The sequence below is a fragment of the Gadus chalcogrammus genome, chromosome 1 (genome assembly GCF_026213295.1).
Source record: "Gadus chalcogrammus isolate NIFS_2021 chromosome 1, NIFS_Gcha_1.0, whole genome shotgun sequence".
Lineage (NCBI taxonomy): Eukaryota > Metazoa > Chordata > Actinopteri > Gadiformes > Gadidae > Gadus > Gadus chalcogrammus.
Genome location: NC_079412.1, coordinates 18181234 through 18203705, shown reverse-complemented (window position 1 = coordinate 18203705; position 22472 = coordinate 18181234). Strand labels below are relative to the sequence as shown.

The window sequence follows — 22472 nt, the reverse complement described above, 5'->3', positions numbered from 1 at the left end:
ACTGGCTACTCCTCCAACCTTATCCCTGAACCTCAGTCTCCTGAGTCTGAATCAAGGCCTTTCGCCCTGCGGGTCTCTCTTCCTGTGTGGGACGGTGGTGGTGTGTGGGGGGGGTTAGTTTGTGTAGGGATGGGGGTAGAGGGGGGAGGGGGGGCTTTTCACACAAGATGGACGCCAGGGGGGACAAAGCTAGCATTCATCGACCGAGGAATGAAAAACATTTTCCTGAAGAAAACAGAGAGGCTACAAGCAGCAGAGGTAATGCCGAGGGGCCATGGGGTTAGTGTGCACACCGGTCGGAGAAGGGGCGGGTTGGGTGTGGGGGGATAGGGGGCGGGGGTCCGTGCCTACAGCAAGACCAAGGGGGGCCACCGGAATAAAGTGAGCGCTCATTTATTCGCAAACCAAGCTTTTAAAGGGATGTCTACCTTTCAAACCATGCGTGAAAAGTTAATTCACACATTCTAAATGAATGTGCCTATACGAGAATGGCCTACAGATGTAGGTCTACTGTACATCTGTATGTTCTTCTTTTCTGGTTCTATCCCAACTGTTCCCAACTCAATACAGTTTGGACCACAACTGCTTCTAAACTATTTTACTACCCTCGACTGTTTCTATCTCGACTGCCTCATTTTTCCCCCTCGAACCAACAGAAAAATCAATCGGGCTGATTGCCTCCTCTGAGTGCATTTGATTAGAAAAGAGGCAAGTGGAACCTTTATGGAAACGTCTGACGTCGACACAATTTATAGACAGTTGGCAGTAATAACAGGCTGATATCCAGAAAGACAGAAACTCAAATCATAAAGTAATTAAGTTAAAACCTCTTCCTAGCCGTATACCTTTTATAAAACACTAAAGCACTGAGGTATAGCAAAAGCATAATGGAAGTAGCCTAGTAAGTAGGCCTAAGCTAGACAAACAGATAGACCAAAGCTTCAGAGGGGGCCTCGGCTGTGAGTTCTGGGCTCAGTGTGCCACCTACAGACAGCAGGGAGAGTTGTATTGCTTGTGTAATAGCGCAGTGTCACCTTTTGGTGTCGCAATGTAACTGCTGTTGTTTTTAGACCGTAGGCCGTGCTACTGCTAGTAGTTATCTAATATTGGTTCTAGATGGATATAGTCTACCTTTTTTCTCTAGATTTCCTGTCGGAAAAATTATCATGTTAACAGTGCTGGTCAAGCCATTACATTTTACTTTTGTTTCACGATTTTATCAAAATTGTCAAAGTTGTGGAGTGAATTAAAAACAGAATAAGCTCATATTAATAACAGATGTAGAATAATATTGTTAACTTTTTCATTCCTGAATCGGTATATTCAGGTATGAAAAAGGCCCCCATTAGCCTCGGAAACGTTGAAAGCCTCCCACAATTATTGACCAATCAACCATCGATTAAGTGACGATAAACAATTGCGCCATACAAGTCAAGTGTAGCAATTTTAGGAGTAATCAAAACAGTCAACTCCCAAATTAGACTGAATATGTTGAAATATTAACTACAATTTGCTGTAAGGCTTTACATATGGTTTTCCTTTTTTTTTATTTTGTACCGAATTCGGCCGTAATATGGAAGCGAGGGCTGGGCTCTGATTGGCTGGATTTTTGGACAAGGTATGGCAAAACGCAAAGGTGAATGTAAGGCAGGATGGTCTCATGATCCTACTCATGGTGGGGTTCAAGGAATATCATAATGCAATCTTTGCTGTTGGATAGGGCTACTGGCATAAAATGTCTAAAATCTCACTAACATGTGTTCTTCAAAACCACGCCCCCAAGCAACTGTTCCTCACGTCAGGAAGCCCCCGCCAGTTTAGTTCATGACCAAAGGCATCTGATGTCACTTTTACTACCGCCACCACCACCACCACTAGTTCTCACTGTCCCCTGCACTTTCGTTCTGCTGGTACTATTGAAGTGACCGCTTCGCACAACAATGCACTGCATTAAAGGTCTAAGGACCACTAATAGAGGGATTCTTCTGTTACTTAAAAATGCTGGAAACTCTGCCCGGGTTGGCGCTGAAAACACGGCGTTGTACAGGACACATCCCGGGCAGTTGTTCTGGTGGAGCTCAGCATCGCACCTCCAGCGATCCTTTCATCAGACGACTCATAAAGAAGAACAACGGGGCAAGTAGGTTATTGAGAATGATTGGACGTTACTAATGATACCAAAAGGTTGGTGTAGTTATGTGTAAGGTACTTATGATTTGATAGTTATTGATTAAAGCTTAATGATGAAAGCTGATGAAGTGTCACTTTTTCAGTCGATTGTGTTGTTGAACAAGTGAGTACTTGGTGATGTTAGGAACAGAATGTGAGGATGCATGCCAGTTCATTTATTTACCCCACCAATATGTTGCCAAACAGCCTTCTGTATCAATACAGGAGCTGTTTACTTGTGCTGTCCTCCTGAACACGGTGTGTGCTGTTTATACAGAAACAGGTTAATACATGGCCTGGAGGACCTGCTCTTCTACACCATCACAGATGGCAAAGACCAAATCCCCCTGCCCCAGTTCATTTCTGTAAGTCCATCACACATTTTGCTATATTTATTGTGTGTGTGTGTGTGTGAGTGTGTGTGTGTGTGTGTGTGTGTGTGTGTGTGTGTGTGTGTGTGTGTGTGTGTGTGTGTGTGTGTGTGTGTGTGTGTGTGTGTGTGTGTGTGTGTGTGTGTGTGTGTGAATGCACACTTGTGCATTCAAGTAAGTCCAAAGTATTTCACTTAACGAATGAAGCATGATCACAGGAAGACTACTGACACACACACACACACACACACACACACACACACACACACACACACACACACACACACACACACACACACACACACACACACACACACACACACACACACACACACACAGTCTTCCATGCAACATTGGTTAATCCTATGGGAGAACATCAAAGGTTAGTTATTGAGTAATTCTGCAGGGGTTTCCTCAATGAAGGGTTGTGGAATGGTTTAATGAATGGTTGTAATGAAAATAGGGTCATAATGACATAACTGCCATCAGGTAAAAGTTTAAATGATAAAAGCTGTTTGAATTTGTTGAAAACATATTAAACAAACTTGCTATAAAACAATGAAGGTCCAGCAGATGAAGCTCTGCTGGACATAGTGCTGTTTACTAATGTGTGGTAAGCTGGTAGGTATGTTGTCACACAGCATTTTAGCTGTGCTCGGGACTCATGCACACACAAGCATTTAAGAGGTGCAAAGTAGTTCATCCGCACTATTTGCACCTGGCTCTTAAGTCACGCATCCACTGTGTTGCCAGGGGTCCATTATTTACCATTGGGATGACTGCAGCTACCCCTATTTTAAACCCCAGAGAGGCATGTTGTTGTGTTCATCCTACCCTGTTAATACAAGCCCTGACTTCAAATCTTTTAAGCGGCTCTTCCTGAAGTGATTTGGTTGTTTGTTTTGTTTTATGGCCGCATATTACCTTTAAAAGGAGGCAAATGGCTTCAAACCCCTGAAAAGGAAGCTTGATTAATGCACGACCATGGCTTCTGTGGTAACGCAGCCATGTGTGTATGAAAGAGCAGCTCTAGTAGAACTAACCTGGGTAAACAGCGATGGATGGTGATGACACCCAAGACCTGTGTTTGTTCAGGAGACCATGGGGGAAACTGAGCCCACTAAAACCTGTAGCGTGTAGCGTGATCACTATTAGAGAATACGGTATAATAATCATAATAATTATTATATATACATATATATAATAATCATAATAATTATTATATATATATATACACATTTGATGTGTTATTTGGTGTGTGCGTAGATGAGGGCTGGTTGAAGCAGCCTCACCTGGCCCAGGCTCATAGCCTCTGGGGCTGGGTGAGGCTGCAAACCTGTTGCACATTTGGTCGGCAATGTGCACAGGTTAAACCAGCCATCGCTGCATGCACTTAGACAGTAGTCGCCTCCATGGCAACATGGAACACCATCGTCTTGCATCATTTTCTGAATTGTGTTGTGATTTTTAACATACCCCCCCCCCCCCCCCCCCTGTGGCCTGTGTTTGGAAGGGACCAGAAAAGTCCCTTCCAGTGTTTTTGCTACAGTATGTAATTCCTTCTTTTGAACAGGTACGGGCACAGTTAGGAAATTGGTCTTACAAACGTCATATACATTATGAGGCACAATAAAACATGTCTTAATAAATACGTTGTCAACGATTCTGGTTGTGCCCTGCGTAGAGTGAGACCTTCTTCTAAATGACATCCTGTTTATCCACAGAACAAGCATGTCATCTGTGCCTTTACTTCTTACTAACTTGGAGATCATGCCGAAATGCAAATTCACTTTAAATTTGTCCTCACTTTGTCGTGATCATGCGATTGACCATTATCCCCCATGAATACTTTACTCAACACTAATAACCTAGTGTTAAATCAATAACGATCCACCGGGACAAATATTGAGACACCGACCAACGGGTCCCGCTGACGCACTGCCACAGAACATGACCAACCCGTGACACGCACGTTTGAGCCCTCGTGGGAATCCGTCATTGAGCCATGCAGACCTGCATGGAAATAGCCTGGAATCTATCCTGGGAGGGGAGGGTCAGACTCCTGCAAAGAATGAGCCCCGAAATAGACACACGTGTTGTCATGCACTTCCTGTCAACATGGGGGTGTCAGAAGTTGAGCTAACTAGTTACAGTTCATCTCACGTCCGCTTGGTTCCACGTTGTGATTCGTTGGTCAGCATGACTCCCTCCTCCACCCATATGTCCGCCCTGTATTCATTATTCATGATATTATCTTTATTTTCTGTTTACCTTCCCCTTGGCGACGGTCCTAAGTTTCCTTTGCACAATCGTCAAAGCTTTTCCCGACCTCTTCCTACTGCTCACATAGTTGATGTACTTGATTTCTAAATGATTTTCGTTTTTCTCCTGAATGGCTCTAGGCCCTGAGGAAGACGGGCCTGCTCACCACCGACCCGAGGCTGCGCGACTGCATCAGTTTGATCCGCCAGTTCAAAGGGGAGGCCAGCGGACCCGTCGTCATGGACCAGAAGCTCTTCAAGAAGTCAGTCGTGTTGTCGTTTGTGTGGTGTGCCTCTAAACCCGGACTGACTTGTGTGTTTACGTCGCCCTGTGTTGGTTCAACAAACTAATCATAACTAAAAAGGATCTAAATTCATCAATCTCATAAAGCGATGATTCTAGTGGTTCCAGAAAAAAGGCCACGCTTTAATCTTTAGAAAGAAGCCCATGCATGTTTCAATGTTATTACGGTTTAACTGGCAAACTATTTCATTAAATTCAGCCCCAATTGTGGAAGCTTTCTGTTCATATTTTCAACAGTACATGAAGGAAGGAATTGTTGAGTGCAGCAATATTTTTTTTGTTGGGTCGTGACATGATGCGTAATGACACATGGGGGGTCCTCAGGCTAGACCAATTGAGACCCACTGATCTGTAAGTGAGCTAATGCAGCCGTGTCAGGGTTTAGTTGACCGGGGGTTCTCTGGGGGTCAGTGTTGTCTAGGCTTCTGGCTGATCAGGTGCAGCGGGTTATATGAATCCAAGTGACTGATACTGTTTTAAAGCCAACAGCTGCTCAGACCCACCCTCGCCCTGTAAGCAGATCAGGGCACGCACACACGCACGCACACATGCACGCACGCACTCAGGCACGCGCACACACAAACACACACACACACACACAAACACACAGTGGGGAGGATGGCTCAAGTATAGTCGGTAAAAAGAAAAAGCATGTGTTTTCCTTTCAACTTCAGACGTGCCAATTATATAAGCAGGTTCCGCTCAGCTAATTAGAGTCCTAGAATAGAAATTGACTAGAATCCGGGTTGGAGTCCCAGAGAAGGGACCAAGTTCCTTTAGGTCGGGTTGGAGTCCCGACGTGGGTAACAAATTCCTTTAGGTCGGGTTAGAGTCCCGACATGGGTACCAGAGAGACTGTTGATCTGATCTTAAATACATTGCACTTTCTAAAATGCTGATCTATTTTACTAATTTCTTTGCATATGTTTTCTTTTACTTATCTATTATTTAATTTTATTGTATGACAATGTTTACATGTGAAGCACTTTGAGTCTGCCTCGTGTATGAAAAGTGCTTTATAAATAAAGTTGCCTTGCCTTGCCTAATTAGAAAGGTCTCACTCTTCCCAGCTGCTATGATAGCAGTATCATTTACTTTAATGCCTCAGGCATTCATCCTGTTGGTTGGTAATGGCGGTAGGTTAGTGTAGTGTGAACTAACTGGAAGCTCATGAGTCTGCACACACTCACACGTCTGCCTGGCATTGCTGTCTTCGGACAGCATTCTTAAAGAATAAGTTGCCTATAAATAGCTAGATGGAAATAGTGAAGTCTATCTTTATTTTATTTCTACAACAGTTGTTTACAACCGTTGTAGACTCGTTCTTAATGTCCTTCTATGTGTCGTGTGTTGTGTTCCAGGTGTATTGGCAGCAGCATCATACTACTGACCCAGGCCTTTAAAAAGAAATTCATTATCCCAGACTTTCTGGAATTTTCCCAGCAGATCAATAAGCTGTTCGACAGTGCGCAAAAGCAGGACTCAGGACAAGTGAGCACACACACACACACACACACACACACACACACACACACACACACACACACACACACACAGACACACACACAGACACAGACACACAAACACAAACACAAACACACACACACACCCCTCTATTCATCCAGCGCCTCTATTCATCCAGCGCCTTTATAATATCACTGCCTTTCTATTTCTTGGACAGGTAGCCGACTACATTCCCCAGCTGGCCAAGTTCAGCCCCGATCTTTGGGGTGTTTCTCTATGCACAGTCGACGGGCAAAGGTAAATGAAAACTTAAATCGGCACCGTCAACAACAACAACAACAACAATCATCATCTCATATTTCATTATTATTTTTCGTTCATTTTTCATTTTGCACATTGAGGGAGAGAATAACAGAAAGAGCGAAACGCTGACAACCTGGCCCGCTCTCCCTGACTGTGCGGCTAACACTCATCCCATGCATTGGTGTTGCTCTATATGTCCTCCTGCCGTGGCGTAGACATTCTGTGGGTGACACCAAGGTTCCGTTCTGTCTGCAGTCATGCATCAAGCCTCTCGAGTATGCCATCGCGATCCACGAGCTGGGCTCGCAGCACGTGCACCGCTACGTAGACAAGGAGCCCAGCGGCCTCAAGTTCAACAAGCTGTCACTCAACGACGAAGGTGAATACGAAGGGCGGCCATGGCGTGCTTTGGAGATAGCTTGATTTGTCCTAGCGCGGTGTTGACGAGATGTACGAGATAGGAAGGAATCTGTTGTTGTTGTTTTTTATAAGGAGGTTAAGGAGGTTAAGGTTGAGCCCCTCCCAGTTAGTAGGATTCGCAAAACAAAATAGCAGTGTTCCGTCCACCCCTACTGGCAGTTCAACCTTTTGAGCTGAACTTTCGTAGCTCGGATGGCTGGGGGTCCTGAGTGGGGGGGTTTGGGAGTGCTGAAAGCAAGATTCTGGTAAACAAAGAGAGATGTGGGCTGGCCAGATTTTTTTTATTTGTAGAATATATCAGTTATAGAATGTGATTTTATTGATAACATTTATTAAATCAATATCACTCACCATTGACTAAAGATATATCCAGGTTATTTTAAGCTACGAGCTGGAGGAGTAGTGGGCTTCACTGAGCTATCCTTCAATGAATGACGTTGTTGTTGTTGTCATCAATAAGTTATTTTACAACAATGGGAATAAACCCAGTGTTATTGTTTACATGAGTACCCGTGTGTCAATGGCGTAACCATTTAAATTTGTCAAAAAAAAGTAACTTTTTTCCATTATGGCAGCAGTTTAGCAATGAATCCCTAGCGGCCCCCTGTCTCGCTGTGATCTCTGTAGTTAATGGCCCCTGTGCTTTTCACTCACTAATTACCTATTCTCCCTCCGCTGTGCAGATAAGCCACACAACCCCATGGTGAATGCCGGAGCCATCGTAGTCAGCTCTCTAATAAAGGTACAATCAAATACATGTACTGTTCAGGCGATAAAATAATGAGAATCATGACCAAGTAATGGCTGGTTTATGTGAATGAAAGTCAGACCAATGCACCATCTTAATATTAACACAGCATGGCACGAAACAATGGGCCTCTGACAACTATGCCACAGATACCCCAGGCTGAATATTTACAGCACAAACTAATTCTATAGATGGGAAGATATCAAATATCAACAGAGCTAACAGAACACAGACATCAAAGTAGAAAAGGATGGCATGGTTTCTATCTTGTCAATATTGACAAGATATTTGGCATAATTTTAAAACCTAGAACATATTGGTGGAGGGTATATTTTGTTTGGGTCGGCAAGTCTTTAATGCTGAGTTCCCCTATCTCGCTGCCTGTCCCTTCCAGCCCACTGGACAAATAGGGCTCTTATCATATGTGGGTCAGGTTCAGCATTGCATGGTTTTGAGTATTGGTACTGACTATGCTGGGCGTGTGTGTAGGTCTGGCCAATTGAAACCCAGGACATGACAAGGTGTGTGCGTCAATGATTGTCCTATAATACAAGCTCGCACACACACATACACCTACACACATTGCACAAACAAATGTCAAAAAAAAAATTGGATTGAGTTTTCTGTGTGTGAAGTGACGCAACTGAACCTCTTCTTCTAACTTTAGTCAAAGAACATCCTTAAAGGTCAGGGTATATTTGATATTGGGAACCTTTACCAGTGTGCTCATTAAATTCAGCGCTCCCCTTCCCTGTTTGGACACCTTACAACTTGGCAAAGATCATAGCACTGAAATTCAAGCAGAGCAAGTTTTAAAGACATGTCACACAGTTAACATGTGCTTTGCCGGCTGACAGACGACGCTGAACCGTCATACCCGCATGCCCCCCTGAGAATAGCTGCCAAGGCTTGACGTCAGAGAACACAAACACTGCCCTCTGTAGGACGAGGGAATGTTTAACCTCCAGGGTAAACTGAAAATGTTTTGTTTTTCTCTTTTGACAGCCTGTTTCAAAGAAGGCCGAGAGGTTTGACCATGTGAGTACATACCTTTCGATTTAGAGAAATGTCTAGGCCTTTTAATATACTGGAACAAGCTTTATTTTTTTTTTCTACCTAAAATGCAACGCAGTCTTTTTGTGTCATCATTGCAGGTTATGGAGTATTTGAAAAGAACAGCTGGTGGAGAGTTTGTGGGTTTCAGCAATGCAACGTGAGTGTTGGTAACTGTCAATTAACATACCAAAATTCCTCTGGTCTTATAAAACAAACCACTTATGACTAGGGCTGGGCGATTAATCGAATTTTGATCGCGATTTCTATTTTAGCGTCAAACGATCACAAAACGAATATAATCTAATTTTCGATTTTATTTTATTTATTTATTTATTATTAAATGTTTTATAGAAAGTTTTATCGAACGTTTTATGAACAGCTGGATACTTATCTCTACAATTTTTTTAGATTTTAACATTTCCATTTTGTGTATTTTTTAAGGCGAAATTTCAAAGTTCACAGTTGCAAAGTGTTTTTTTGGAGAATTATGCTGAATAAATATATCATGCTTTCAAACTCAAAAATAATCGTTTGAATAATCGTGATTTCAATATTGACCAAAATAATCGTGATTATGATTTTTTCCATAATCAAGCAGCCCTACTTATAACTTTTAACTCTACAGATTTCAGTCAGAAAAGGAGACTGGAGACCGGAATTATGCAATTGGTTACTATCTCAAAGAGAAAAAGGTGAGTGCAGTTTGTTTATGTATGCGTTGATGGCTGTTGTTAATAATTTAACATAATGTTTAACATATTAACTTTGTATGCTAACTGTGTCATGAACCTCTGAACCGTTGTTCTATTGCAGTGCTTTCCAGACAACGCAGACATGACGGCCGCCCTAGACTTCTACTTCCAGGTGAGAGGACAGCGCGCTTTCTGACATTTTGACCTATAACCTCCTCTGTATCTTTCTTTGCTTTACTGAGTGCTGCTTGCCTTCCTTCTGTTCACCCTTCCAGCTCTGCTCCATTGAGGTGAACTGTGAATCAGCAAGTGTCATGGCCGCCACATTGGCCAACGGGGGCATCTGTCCAATCACAGAAGAGCGTGTTCTGAGCGCAGGGGCTGTCCGGAACACCCTGAGCCTCATGCACTCTTGTGGCATGTACGACTTCTCCGGACAGTTTGCCTTCCACGTGAGAATCACACAAATTATTTTGACAATTTTGTTCCAGATCGTTGTAGTTCCAAACAATATTACACGACAAGATGTCCATTTTTAATTCGCTAATTTCCTCTGGTAGGTGGGCCTGCCTGCTAAATCTGGTGTCTCTGGTGCGGTGCTGCTGGTGGTGCCTAATGTTATGGGAATGATGTGCTGGTCCCCACCCCTAGATCGCCTCGGCAACAGTGTTCGCGGTATTCACTTCTGTCAGGTCAGATACACATTTTGACGTTCATTATATATAAGTCCATAATAATATGGTTTTACCCTTTTTTATATATATCGTCAATTCTACATGCTTTTATGATATAATTTCAATGCTTACTTTTTTTGTTATGCAGGAACTGGTGTCATACTTCAACTTTCACAACTACGACAACCTGAGACACTTCACCAAGAAGCATGATCCGAGAAGACGGTCCGATGATGACCCAGTAAGACCTACACAGTACAATGTCTCCTCTCATACATACGCATATATGTCAGGGCTATATGTATGGCACAGTACTGATGTATCATGAACCCTACTCAGCACCATGTTTGCCTGTCCATTCCTCTCAGCACAAGTCTGTGGTCAACTTGATGTTCGCGGCCTACGGTGGGGACGTCTCGGCTCTCAGAAGGTCAGTGATGTACAACCTTAAATATCAACAGGAGTTCTGGTGAAAGATAATCCACCTACAAGGTTTTCTCCTTGGAGGTTTGTCATTCAAAGGGCAGTCGGGTAGACAGTCCTGCCTGTTTGCCCTCCGTCACTGAACCTCTCTGTGTGCGTTGTCTATATGTTCTTCTCTCCCCCTCCCTCTCTAGGTTTGCTCTCTCTATGGTAAACATGGAGGACAGGGACTATGATTCTCGTACTGCCCTCCACGTCGCTGCTGCCGAAGGTAAATCTTCGTCCATATATTACTATAAATAAGAAAAAGAAAGACTGTCGGTATTTTCGTTGAAAGGCTTTGTTTTTTTTATTATTGTGTTCATTTCTTGCAGGTCATCAGGATGCAGTCGCGTTTCTAACCGAAGTTTGTAAAGTCAACCCGCAAGTAAAAGACAGGTAATTTTAATTGAATTATCGAATCATCCCTGGGTGTAACGCTGTCTTGACATTTTGAACTCTTAAAATGTATCTTGTGTGTCTGGTTAGGTGGGGCAACACCCCTCTAGACGACGCCTTGCAGTTTGGCCACAGTGGCGTTGTTACCGTGCTGCAGGAGTACCAGAAGGGGTACTCTGACACCGAGGCGCAGCCTGAAGCTGAAGAGCAGAAGGCCACTTTGGACACCGTGAAGGTTGTGGTCTGAGCCAAATGAGAGGCCGGGAGTGTGATGGAACATAAGAAGAGCTTCTATTCTGTCCAGCATTAAATACCCGATGCAGTCATCAGGGGCAGCTCAGACGATGGTCGGCCAAAGATTATTTGGGTACGTCTTAAATTAGGAAGTGCACATTTAGGGAAGGGTGAGGCCTCCCAATTCAGAGATTGTACATTGTGAATTACTTTTGTATATTGGTTAAAAAGGTTTTAGGAAGGAGGGGAATTACATTTATTAGCATGGCTTTGCATACTATGTCAATGTGTTTGATTAATTTCTTTCTTTGTTAGCAGACTTTTAGTGCCATATATCACTGATGTAAATATGAATATGCTGCTTCATTCATTTGTTTATTTATTCCAGCAAGCATTGACACTTTCTATTCAGTATGGATTCATGATTTTCACCTTGTTGGTAGGGCTCAATAAAGCTGTGATTTGTAAATCTAAATTATTGGAATCCAATATGACTTACTTTGAAATCACCATGTAAATGTGGTAATAAATCTGATTGACAGAGTATTTCCAATGATATCTTTATTTGTCATCGTCATATATTGTGACAATTGTATACATAACTCTTGTCGGTTAGCCATCCCTCCCTCTGAATTCACAAAAATATTGTTTTTCCTCACATTGTTTTGATTGGTACTACATAAGCTACATACATAAAGGCATACACAAAAATAGCTTTCACACTGGATGGCCTGAGAATGTATGCATTTCATAATGGTGCAACACACTGTGAACACACTGGACTTGTATTGCTACTATAAAGTGTGGTGCACAGATTAGTAGCCCTAACCCTAATTGTTTGTTTGAAATACTGTCAAACCAGGTCCCCTCTTTATTATCATGAGCTCCAAAATTGAAATGACTTTTGAATCGTATGAACCCGTCTCATATTCACATGATCACACCAAGCTCTCTGGCTCCTCCAGGCCTGAGTGTGTCAGCAACTCCCCGTCCCAAAGTCCAAAGGCCGGACACAGAGGGCCTCTGAAGCGGCCCCTGATGCTGTGGATGATCTTATGTCTCTCAGTGTCCACCAACGCCAGGAGGCCAGCCTCGTAGTCCAGCAGCACACCGACGCGCTCAGGCTTCCCGACGAGCTGCAAGGGGACCATCTTGTTGCTGGTCATGGCGGACCACTTCCGCTGGGCGTAACCAAACACCCAGGACGCGGTGTTGGTGCCCACGCAGTCTTCCCGGGCCATCTTTGCCTCGGCCACGCCCAGGCGAAACTCTTGGGACTTTTTGACCGTCACTTCCCAGTAGTGACGGCCACCCGTTATCTTCTCACTGCCGAACACCACGGCCCAGTCGCGGAAGCGCTCCGGGTTATCTTGGACCTTGCTGGGGTCGAGGCCCAGCATGCGGTAGATGACCCCTGTGTCCTTCTTGAAGAGGTCCAGACTGCTGTGTGCAGTCCGCTCGTCCAGTCTGAACTGTATGCCTGCAGTGAATCACAACAAGGCAATGTTCATGCTTTTTTTACGTTTTAGTTGTTCATGGGTATAGTGAATAGGTTAAATTATTTCCTAATTCTTATGGTATATCCATATATAGCCAGACATATAAAAACATGATTAAACGCGTATAATAAACACGGCAGCCATTGGTGAAATTGACTCTCGTCTACCCACACAGTGAACTGACCCAGGACCCTTGATCTGGTCTGTGTGTTCAGTGTTCCTCTGCACACCACTGACTGGATGGTTGTTACCTAACAATGTCTTTGGTTTACACAATATATCTGTTTTAGCCTAACAAAAACGGTTGTTTCGTTTTTTCTTACATCTAATGATACTTAGGACGAAAACGAAATATGAGCTCATTAATATGAACTAATTTCAGAGAAAGTTAAATTTCTTCCGTCAATTGGACCTTGTTTACGCTCAAGTATGCATGAGACGGGACGGGGGGCGATCAAGGTCTTCGAACTCGGAGACCCTTAGATGCCAAAGACGAATCACTCACTATTTCCAGTTGATCTGGATATATACCGCATGGTTGCGGGCAGGGTTGAATTCCGCGTGCATTTGACTGACAAGGAGCCAATAATTCGTCCCGTTAGTCGAGAGAAATGTGTTACACTTGCGTGCAGCGCCATTTTATTTCTCGCTTGTGTTTTCTCGGAGCAGCTGCATATAGAACTGCGCCCCGGAGCCCCCTACCGACCCGGAGAGGAACCACAGGCGCAGAGACCAGTGTTGCCAGATTGAGAGACCCGCCGAATCAGAACCACGGAGAGCGTTTGTTGTCTTCCGCTGCTGTTGTTTAATCGGATTGCACATCTTTGGTGAGCCCTCAAGAGGCAGGAACAAGCAGAACTGACATGTTTTAATTATTTGTTCATATTTCCTTGGTTTATATCTATATGTTAATTTAATTGATCTGTATGATATATTTTACAATTTGCTGCTGTTCCAAATAAACCCGCATGCCCCCGGCGTTGTTGCCCATCCAACATTTTATTTCGTGCATTGCCCATACAACATTGTATCTCGTAAATGATCCCCTCTAAACTCCACAGTTATCTCATTCATTCTAATCCCCTCTATAGCCTATATGGGCTATTCCATGTGTGCGGACAATGTATGAATACTATAATAACCATGAGCTTAACAGTGAATGCCAGCTAGACCATTCGTCCACACACACACACACACACACACACACACACACACACACACACACACACACACACACACACACACACACACACACACACACACACACACACACACACACACACACACACACACACAAACACACTGGCACTCCCGCTCGCTCCAGGGCTGCCGGGCACAGACGCGCTCACGATGTGATGACAGACACAGCAGCGACGTTCAAAGATACCAGATCGTACCTGATCGTCACCCAGAGATCCGCGAGCACCACGGATGACGGTATAGAGCGGAAACCTCATGTACATGTATGATCTAATAGTTATGCGTTTCCCACTCGTTTATCTGCGCTCAGCGAGTGGACCTTCCGATGGACTAACAGTCACAGCCACAGCTACGATCCAATAGACGATCCAAACTACTTTTCTGCCCCTTTTTTGGACTGGCAATTAAGGAATTCCGGCCAATTAGGAGATCCGGGAGCGACGGGACCGCAGCCCGTTGCACGGAGATGGACGGGCGCGCGTGGATCCCGTTCTCCACAATGACAATGAATTGTTGTGTTATTGTTTTGATGTGATAGAGTCGAGGGCTTTGAGGTGGTCGGGGCATTAAAACGTGGGGAAACTCCAAGGACCATTTTTTAGAGTGAGTCGCTATGATCGTTGGGTCGCAGCTCATCCCTGGCGCGCATCCAAACGTTCGATGCCCGGTGGAGGAATAGCTAATCGCTGGGTGTATGCGGTGGGTTATGCCACAGGTGTATGAGGTCCGGTTTACAATTCGGATAACTTCCCCTATCGAGTGCACACGTATGGCGAGACTATAGGCTACCGTGAGCTATGTAGTGGAAGACATTCATTTAAGTTCTGGATTATTTTTAATTGATTTGAGAATTTGGAGAGGGATCTTTTGCAATTTAGTGGAAAATGGATCTAAAAGTAGATTCCGAAGAAATGGACATCCGTCAACCTCCCTCTTTGGAGCTGTTCTCCCGCAACTCGACCCTACACGGAATCTCTCACATCTTCACCTACGAACGCGTGTGCGTGAAGCGCTGCCTGTGGCTGACCTTCTTCCTCAGCTCCCTGGCGTGTCTGCTCTACGTGTGCGTGGACCGGATCCACTTCTATCTGGAGTACCCACACGTCACCAAGCTGGACGAGGTCACGACCCCAATGATGGTGTTCCCAGCCGTCACATTTTGCAACTTGAACTCGTTCCGCTTCAGTCGCGTAACCCGGAATGACCTGTACCACGCGGGGGAGCTGCTCTCACTCCTCAATCAGAGGTAGGCCTATGCTTACCTTGGATTTCATTAAATACCTATCTGGACCAATCGAATAACTTCATCCACCACTGTGCTCTCTTCGGTCTTTCCTTAACGTTATTTCTCCTCACCGAGTCCACATTCACCATCACGCTTCCAATTAATTCAGTGTGGTCCGAGCATCATTAATTTCTTCTAAAGCATGGGCATTAAAGATAAGGTCAACTGCTATAAGTCATATGGGTGCAGAAAGCCAGGCTCAGAGTTCAGGATGGTGGGGGCACACAGCAGCACGTATCACACAGGAGGCAGCCTCTAAAGGGAGTGTGAATCCTTTGCATTTCCTCATCAACTAGCAGCTGCTTCGTAATGACAATCTGCTTTGATATTATTAATTGAACAGTCAAGCCTCAGGAGCTTGCATGACGGAAAATAAATCATGGTTATTAAAGAATAGACAGCGTTCCGATTAATTGGGGTGCTCATAGTCCTATACATCCCTTGACGTACATATTAAATGAGCCACAAACACATGGCTGTTAAGGGAACTGTTTTGTCGTGTCGCGGCCAATGTAAGAATGATAAGGCAACCAAAATCTGGTCAGATGATTCATCTCGTTGAGAGAGAGAGTTTCATAACATGGGATCTGAAATGCTTGTCAAGTACATAACAGGTATTATGTAGGTACCCCCTGCATCATTTCCTATTTGGGATAGATGTCAAATAGTCTCTAACTCATTGTTTAAAAGTAAACAAAATGTGGGGGAGTGAGGTAATGCTTAGTAGCAATTGTGAAGACACCGTTGTAGTGTATATATACATTTAACAATATTGTTATGTTATTTTCCGCCATGATTTGATACCTGTTTAGACTTTCACTCAAGTAAACACACCGCTGATTGGAATTCAGCACCTTTCCTATCCCATAAACACTTTAACGATTGCCATATTAAATCCAGGTGTGAACAGTTTAGAGATAGGTGGGTCTGTGAATTATGTTGTGCTATAAAGCTTTACGCATACCAAGGTGTTCAGCTCAAGTACTCTCTGGCCAGCATGCACCCATACAGGAGGGTGTTTGTTGGGTTGGGTGTATGTGTGTGTGTGTGTGTGTGTGTGTGTGTGTGTGTGTGTGTGTGTGTGCGTGTGCGTGTGCGTGTGCGTGTGCGTGTGCGTGTGCGTGTGCGTGTGTGTGTGTGTGTGTGTGTGTGGCTGTGTCTGTGTGTGTGTGTGGGTGTGTGTGTGTGTGTGGGGGGGGGGGGGGGGTTGGTTATGTGGGGGGGAGGGTGTGTGCATGTGGCTGTGTGTGTGTGTGTGTGTGTGTATTGGTGGCTGGGTGGGTGTCATTCAGTGCATGCTTGCGTGTGTGTGTGTGTGTGTGTGTGTGTGTGTGTGTGTGTGTGTGTGTGTGTGTGTGTGTGGTATGTGTGTGTGTGTGTGTGTGTGTGTGTGTGTGTGTGTGTGTGTGTGTGTGTGTGTGTGGGTGTGTGTGTGATGAATAAAAACCGTCCATCTCATCAAGAAAGAATGTATTTTTACAATTCAAGCATTTCTTTATTATCAATAAAAGCATTGTATCCAGATTATGGATACTATGGATAACCTATGGACACGTGTCACTGAAAACAATGGGATAGCACATTGTCCATATTCCATCATTATGGACCAACATTCATAGTCATACTCCTGGCATCCATATGGAAATACCCACAAGCCTCTTGGGAAAGTGAGTGTTCTGTAAAAAAATCCTATTCAGCTGTTTTTGGAGAGCCTATTAAATTCATGCCATGTTATTAATAGCACAGCGGGAGTGAAGGGAGAGGCTGGAGTGTGTGTGTGTGTGTGTGTGTGTGTGTGTGTGTGTGTGTGTGTGTGTGTGTGTGTGTGTGTGTGTGTGTGTGTGTGTGTGTGTGTGTGTGTGTGTGTGTGTGTGTGTGTGTGTGTGTGTGTGTGTGTGTGTGTGTGTGTGTGTGTGTGTGTGTGTGTGTGTGTGTGTGTGTGTGTGTGTGTGTGTGTGTGTGTGTGTGTGTGTGTGTGTGTGTGTGTGTGTGGGTGTGTGAGTGTGTAGTTCCCATTCTTCTACGCTCTGCTGTAGTTGACCACAGGTCATTCGGAATAAACACTCCAAACATGCCTCCTATGTTCAGTACTCTGTAGGCTGGCTGACCCTAGTGGGGTTCCTCTACTCCACTAGCTCTGATCTGATGGATTAAAAGACAAACCTATTATGCTGCCATCTGAATAAGCCACACCGATGAATGAATCGTTTATTTGTTTTTTAATTACTAACCTTACTTTTTAATTGTAGGGTTACGTTAAATAAAATATATCATATTTAAGAATTTTTATTATAATGTTATATACATTTGTTGTGTTTAAAATGTATAGGATCCCATTCTTCAATAGCTAGACAGGGTGACAGGGAGAATCAGTGTAACCTGAACCCTATTTTTAGATGGGGACAACTACCTTTGAGATCGGTCTAGTATTGAGCGAGAATGCTGCCGCCATAATCTGCAAATAAAAATGGACTGCAATGTAATCCTTTGAGGCAATAGCGCTGTGTCAATGTACCTCCTCTAATAGTGTTTGTTTTTATCACTGACATACTCCGATTATATTCGATCATGATGGAATGGATCCCTGCAGAGAAACAAAACGTGTTTATTTACCTTTCGCTTGATCACGTTCTGTTTGTTATTTGGTCGAACCAAGGCTTGCTCAAGGCAATGTCTCTCTCTGGAATCTCGTTGTTTTGCTGTTTCAGGATATTTCCCTATTGTCGTTACAATCTCAACCGTCCTTCCCCCAAATCTTTTAGATAACGCTGAACTACGCTTTCCATTATCTAACACAACAAACTCCTGCAACTCCTATTTCCTCCTGCAACAACTCAATTTAACTCTCATTGAGCGGGACTTGGTTGGACAAGGAAAGGTAAAGAAACAACTTGAATTCTCTGTAGGGATCCTTTCCATAATAATATAATGTAATTGGAGCCAGCCGGTGACAAAAGCAAGGGGCACTGTTGCCCCTAAGGATTACAATGCAGCCGGTTATGGGGGATTACGGCTGCATCGTACCCGCTTGAACACTGGATCAATCTCCAAAATCGTGTTCCGCATTAGCCCTTCATACCCGAAATGATCACAAAATAGACTTGAAGTTAAAGCGTTGTCCTTGCACTGTTTGACCACATACAACAGCCCTCGCTCTATCACCTCCATACAAACAGTATACAAGGACACTCACTCCACTCTGCTGCAAGGAACACACTCAGAGCTATGGAGACACAAGGACGTTACCTAGGCTGATGACTCTTCAGTATCAGCAGCAACAGCTAAATAAGGACTGGCATGGCACCGTAATCCAGCTGAAGTCGGTGCCTCAGTGAAGTGGCATATTGAAAGTGTTATCCCTATTGGTGTTATATCCCTATTTGGTCGTTTTTAACCCCAACCCCCCTTCTCTCTCTCTGTCTGCAACCCTTAATGGCTCCTCACCTGCGCAGGTATGAGATCAGGGACATACACCTGGTGGAGGAGAATGTTCTGGAGTCCCTGAAGCTCAAAGCGGACTTCCACAACTTCAAGCCGCGGCCCTTCAACATGCGGGAGTTCTACGACCGTACGGGCCACGACATCAGCGACATGCTGCTCTCCTGCCACTTCAGGGGCTTGGAGTGCCGAGCGGAAGACTTCAAAGTCGTGAGTTCCCCTCCTCGCGTCCGCAGGAGTCCCTATAGACAGTCTCTGTATAATACTTATAATCAGACAGTACATTAGCTATTTGAGGGTACAATTCACAGGATGTCTAGAAGTCTATGTACAGCCATTCATGATGGTATAGTCTTTTTTACGGTCATGGTGAGGTGTGGATCCAAGTTTGGTGCGAAAGAAGAGGCAGCAGGCAGCAATGCATTTGTCCAAAAAAAATAACTTCAGTACCGAAGCAGTAGAAAAAAACAGACATTCCATAAAGGTTTCAAAAACCCCTATTTTTTTTGACTAAAGTCTAAATTGAGGACCAAGTTCTAGCAAATTCAGTGAAACAAACATTTTTAAAGATGCAGCATGGAGCAAGGGGAGCAGAGGGAATAAATGGGCATGACAACCTGAGCACAGGTGCGGATGATTGGTTTGTGATTGTACGGCGTCCGGTAAGGATACCAGCGCGCGTGGCCGTAGTAGAGCGCCTGGAAGTCACAGCATCCCTGCTGCGTAACCAGTCTTATTGAGGTCACGATGTTACTGCCAGGTGACCGTTGAAGATGTCAGCCATTATGGTTGCTTCTGTAAATCTGAGGGATGTGAAGGGGCCCGAGGTCAGAGCAGCATCTGTCAGAGTGTGTAGTCTGTAAACGCACACAGTACAGTTTGACATGAATCCAAAGTTCCTAAAGGCATTATCCGGCGTGACCCGACCGTGAACTCCACTTTGTTGCTATGGTATTCTGCCTCGGGCAGAACATGCACTCTCACATGCACACACCTGTGTCAGCCAACATGGATTCAAATTTGTCCCCCAATGGATGCTGTGATGTTTTTTTTCTGTTGACGGTCGATAGCAACATTGTTTGAAATGTTAATGTTGTCTGTCTTTCAATAACCGTGTTCATACGGCACATGGATCCAGACAACATAGGCCTTCAAATATTTAGTCCTGAAATTGGCTTTGTTATGTTTTTTCTTGTGGTGGATAGCAGGCACTGTGGGCCCATAGCTATCCACTATTCATACAAATCGGTTCTTTCCCAGGCAATTCAATGGTTCAATATTTTTTACCAATTCGAGCATGGACCTTCATCATCCTCTTGGCTTGAAGCAGTTACAACTTCCCATCCTCAATATGTTGAGTTCCTCTTCTCCTCCAGATACTGCTCCATTTTGATTTTCCTCATGAAAGATGGATGAGGTGGTGAAACCGTAAAGCACGGAAGGCAGTTGGAAATGGGCAGAGGAGTGTTAGAGTGCGAACCCAAGGTGCGTGTCAAATGGATGTAAATTATAGGGTTCTCTCCCTAACCTACGCACAGGGAACAGTTTCTCATGGATGTGTCAATGTTGATGCTTACAATGTACAGCTATAAAGCTCCCCTTCGACTGGTCTAGCCAGGGTTCCCAAGATGAACGAAGGTTTCAATCTTGCGTATTGATGTGTGCCAACTGAAGTATGCGTCGACCCGCTCACTAATGAGATTGGGAGGATTTGACTTTCCTGAAGGAGAGAGTGAGGTGTCGGAGACGTTTCTTGGCCAGGAGCCCAGTTTTCCAGTGGAGTTGCATTAGTATTAAACTTACATAAATGTAGCAATTATGTTTATTTATTTGATGTCATTTTATTTTAATTAAATGTTAAGAGTTTTCTGAGTACACAGAGACATTTTATATTCAGAATTACCCCATTTTACTTCTACATTTCAATAAATTATAAAAAAAATCATTTGTTTAAGTTGTATGAAACATGCAATGTTATCATGTTTTGGATATCCGTTTTCTAATGAGCAATGGCAGCAAAAAAACTGTTAGTGCTTATCGTGGTTGCACCAACACTTTAATAAATGGCACCAGCAAAGCAGAGCAAAACACTGCACCTTCGAGCTCAATGAGAAAGAAAATGTGCTGTTATGCCTTTGGGTGAGAGCTGTTCTGAACCGGGTGTTTTTATGGTGTTCTGGTCGTCACACAGAGACCTTAATGAGTCTGACAAACAATGTGGCAACCAAAATGAAGAACGAAATGTTCTCCGGTCAGACCCACTAATGACTGTTATACAACACAGAGTGACGTGTATGATTCATATGTGTCTTTTGATATAATCTGTCAATAATACCGGGTTATTTCTCCCAACAGTGACTGCGCCGTTGAGAGCAAAAGCAATCTTCTCTTTTGAATGAAAATGTTAACAGCCCCATACTGCCACAGTCTTAACTGATGATCGCTGAGACGTACGCTAGATCAACTCTGAGGATTGATAAGGACCGAGAAGGCTAGTTTCAGTTCAAAATACTTAAGTAGTGTGTTTGTGTGTGTGTGTGTGTGTGTGTGTGTGTGTGTGTGTGTGTGTGTGTGTGTGTGTGTGTGTGTGTGTGTGTGTGTGTGTGTGTGTGTGTGTGTGTGTGTGTGCGTGTGTGCGTGCGTGCGTGCGTGCGTGCGTGCGTGCGTGCGTGCGTGCGTGCGTGCGTGCGTGCGTGCGTGCGTGTGTGTGTGTGTGTGTGTATGTGAGCATGAGCATGGGTGTGTGAGCGTTTGTGTTTGAGCGTGTGTGTGTGTGTAAGCATGTCTGTGTGTGTGTGAGTGTGTGCGTCTCCCTCTGTGTGTCAGTGAGTGTCCTGAACCTTACATCACCAGTAGTTAAGTCAATCATGTGTGTCTCCCACTCGGTCTACCACTTGCCGCTGGGCAGGAAGTGAAGATGCCCTTGTCTACGAAGACCAACGCGGTGCTTCTCATATTGTATTGAGTCCGAGCACAGTGGCGGGGGTGATTACCCTGGAGAGATCCAAGGCCTTTATTCTGCCTGTCTTCACTCCCTTTGTTACTTACATCAGTGCACTGTTCCAGAACCATGTTAAAAAATAGTCTTTCCTTTGAGTACTTTCTTTGATCCACGTGTATTGTGTGAGTGCATTCATTGTTTCATTGTACAGCGCTTGGTAGATGGGGAAAAAAGGAAGTAGACACAAATTGGTAATTCTTTCTTGCGACGTCAAAAGAAGAACGGGGCGGTGATGAAAAATCTATTTCGGGGGCTCTTGCGGGGAGAGTAAAGATTTGGTCGCTATTGTGAAATGAGCCGCTTGCCTCGTGTTTGCTCGCTAGCGTTCATCTGGGTCCGTGTTGTGTGGAAGCAACGCGCGTGACAAGGCAACCCATAGACACATTTACCAAATTGACGGCGCATTCAGACTGCTCCAGACCGTGTCATTATCAATCGCATACCCTCGTTTCCTCCGTCTCCTCGCCAAACGTCTGAGGAACGACGACATGG

At 44.3% G+C, this 22472-nt stretch overlaps 3 protein-coding genes across 5 annotated transcripts in view; 2 read left to right on the top strand and 1 right to left on the bottom strand.

The window, feature by feature from the left end:
* Window positions 1–1825: 1825 nt before the first annotated feature.
* On the top strand, window positions 1826–13580 carry LOC130385285 (glutaminase kidney isoform, mitochondrial-like). Of its 2 annotated transcripts, XM_056593744.1 has the most exons (18): window positions 1826–2140; window positions 2447–2534; window positions 4943–5064; window positions 6467–6596; window positions 6787–6866; window positions 7088–7251; window positions 7976–8034; window positions 9046–9078; window positions 9195–9253; window positions 9722–9788; window positions 9910–9960; window positions 10064–10240; window positions 10349–10480; window positions 10611–10703; window positions 10831–10892; window positions 11080–11156; window positions 11260–11323; window positions 11414–13419. In XM_056593744.1, exons 1-18 carry the CDS (start codon window positions 1941–1943, stop codon window positions 11568–11570), a joined length of 1815 nt encoding a protein of 604 aa, XP_056449719.1. In that variant the 5' UTR covers window positions 1826–1940; the 3' UTR covers window positions 11571–13419. The 2 variants fall into 2 exon arrangements, with proteins under 2 accessions (XP_056449719.1, XP_056449728.1); XM_056593753.1 differs by lacking the exons at window positions 1826–2140; window positions 2447–2534; window positions 4943–5064 and having other exon boundaries at window positions 6506–6596; window positions 7128–7251; window positions 11414–13580.
* On the bottom strand, window positions 11942–13725 carry spryd4 (SPRY domain containing 4). The gene is made up of 2 exons (XM_056593765.1): window positions 13562–13725; window positions 11942–13037 (listed from the first exon to the last, which is right to left on the bottom strand). The coding sequence occupies exons 1-2, from the start codon at window positions 13692–13694 to the stop codon at window positions 12496–12498; spliced, it is 675 nt and encodes a 224-aa protein (XP_056449740.1). The 5' UTR covers window positions 13695–13725; the 3' UTR covers window positions 11942–12495.
* A 722-nt stretch (window positions 13726–14447) lies between these two features.
* The window catches only part of LOC130385271 (acid-sensing ion channel 1-like), a 33412-nt gene continuing 25387 nt past the window's right edge, over window positions 14448–22472 (top strand). For both annotated transcript variants that reach the window (XM_056593716.1, XM_056593708.1), the window contains exons 1-2: window positions 14448–15502; window positions 18994–19189. In XM_056593716.1, the coding sequence (XP_056449691.1) occupies window positions 15141–15502; window positions 18994–19189 (558 nt within the window). In that variant the 5' untranslated portion in view covers window positions 14448–15140. The remainder of the gene's footprint in view (window positions 15503–18993; window positions 19190–22472) is intronic.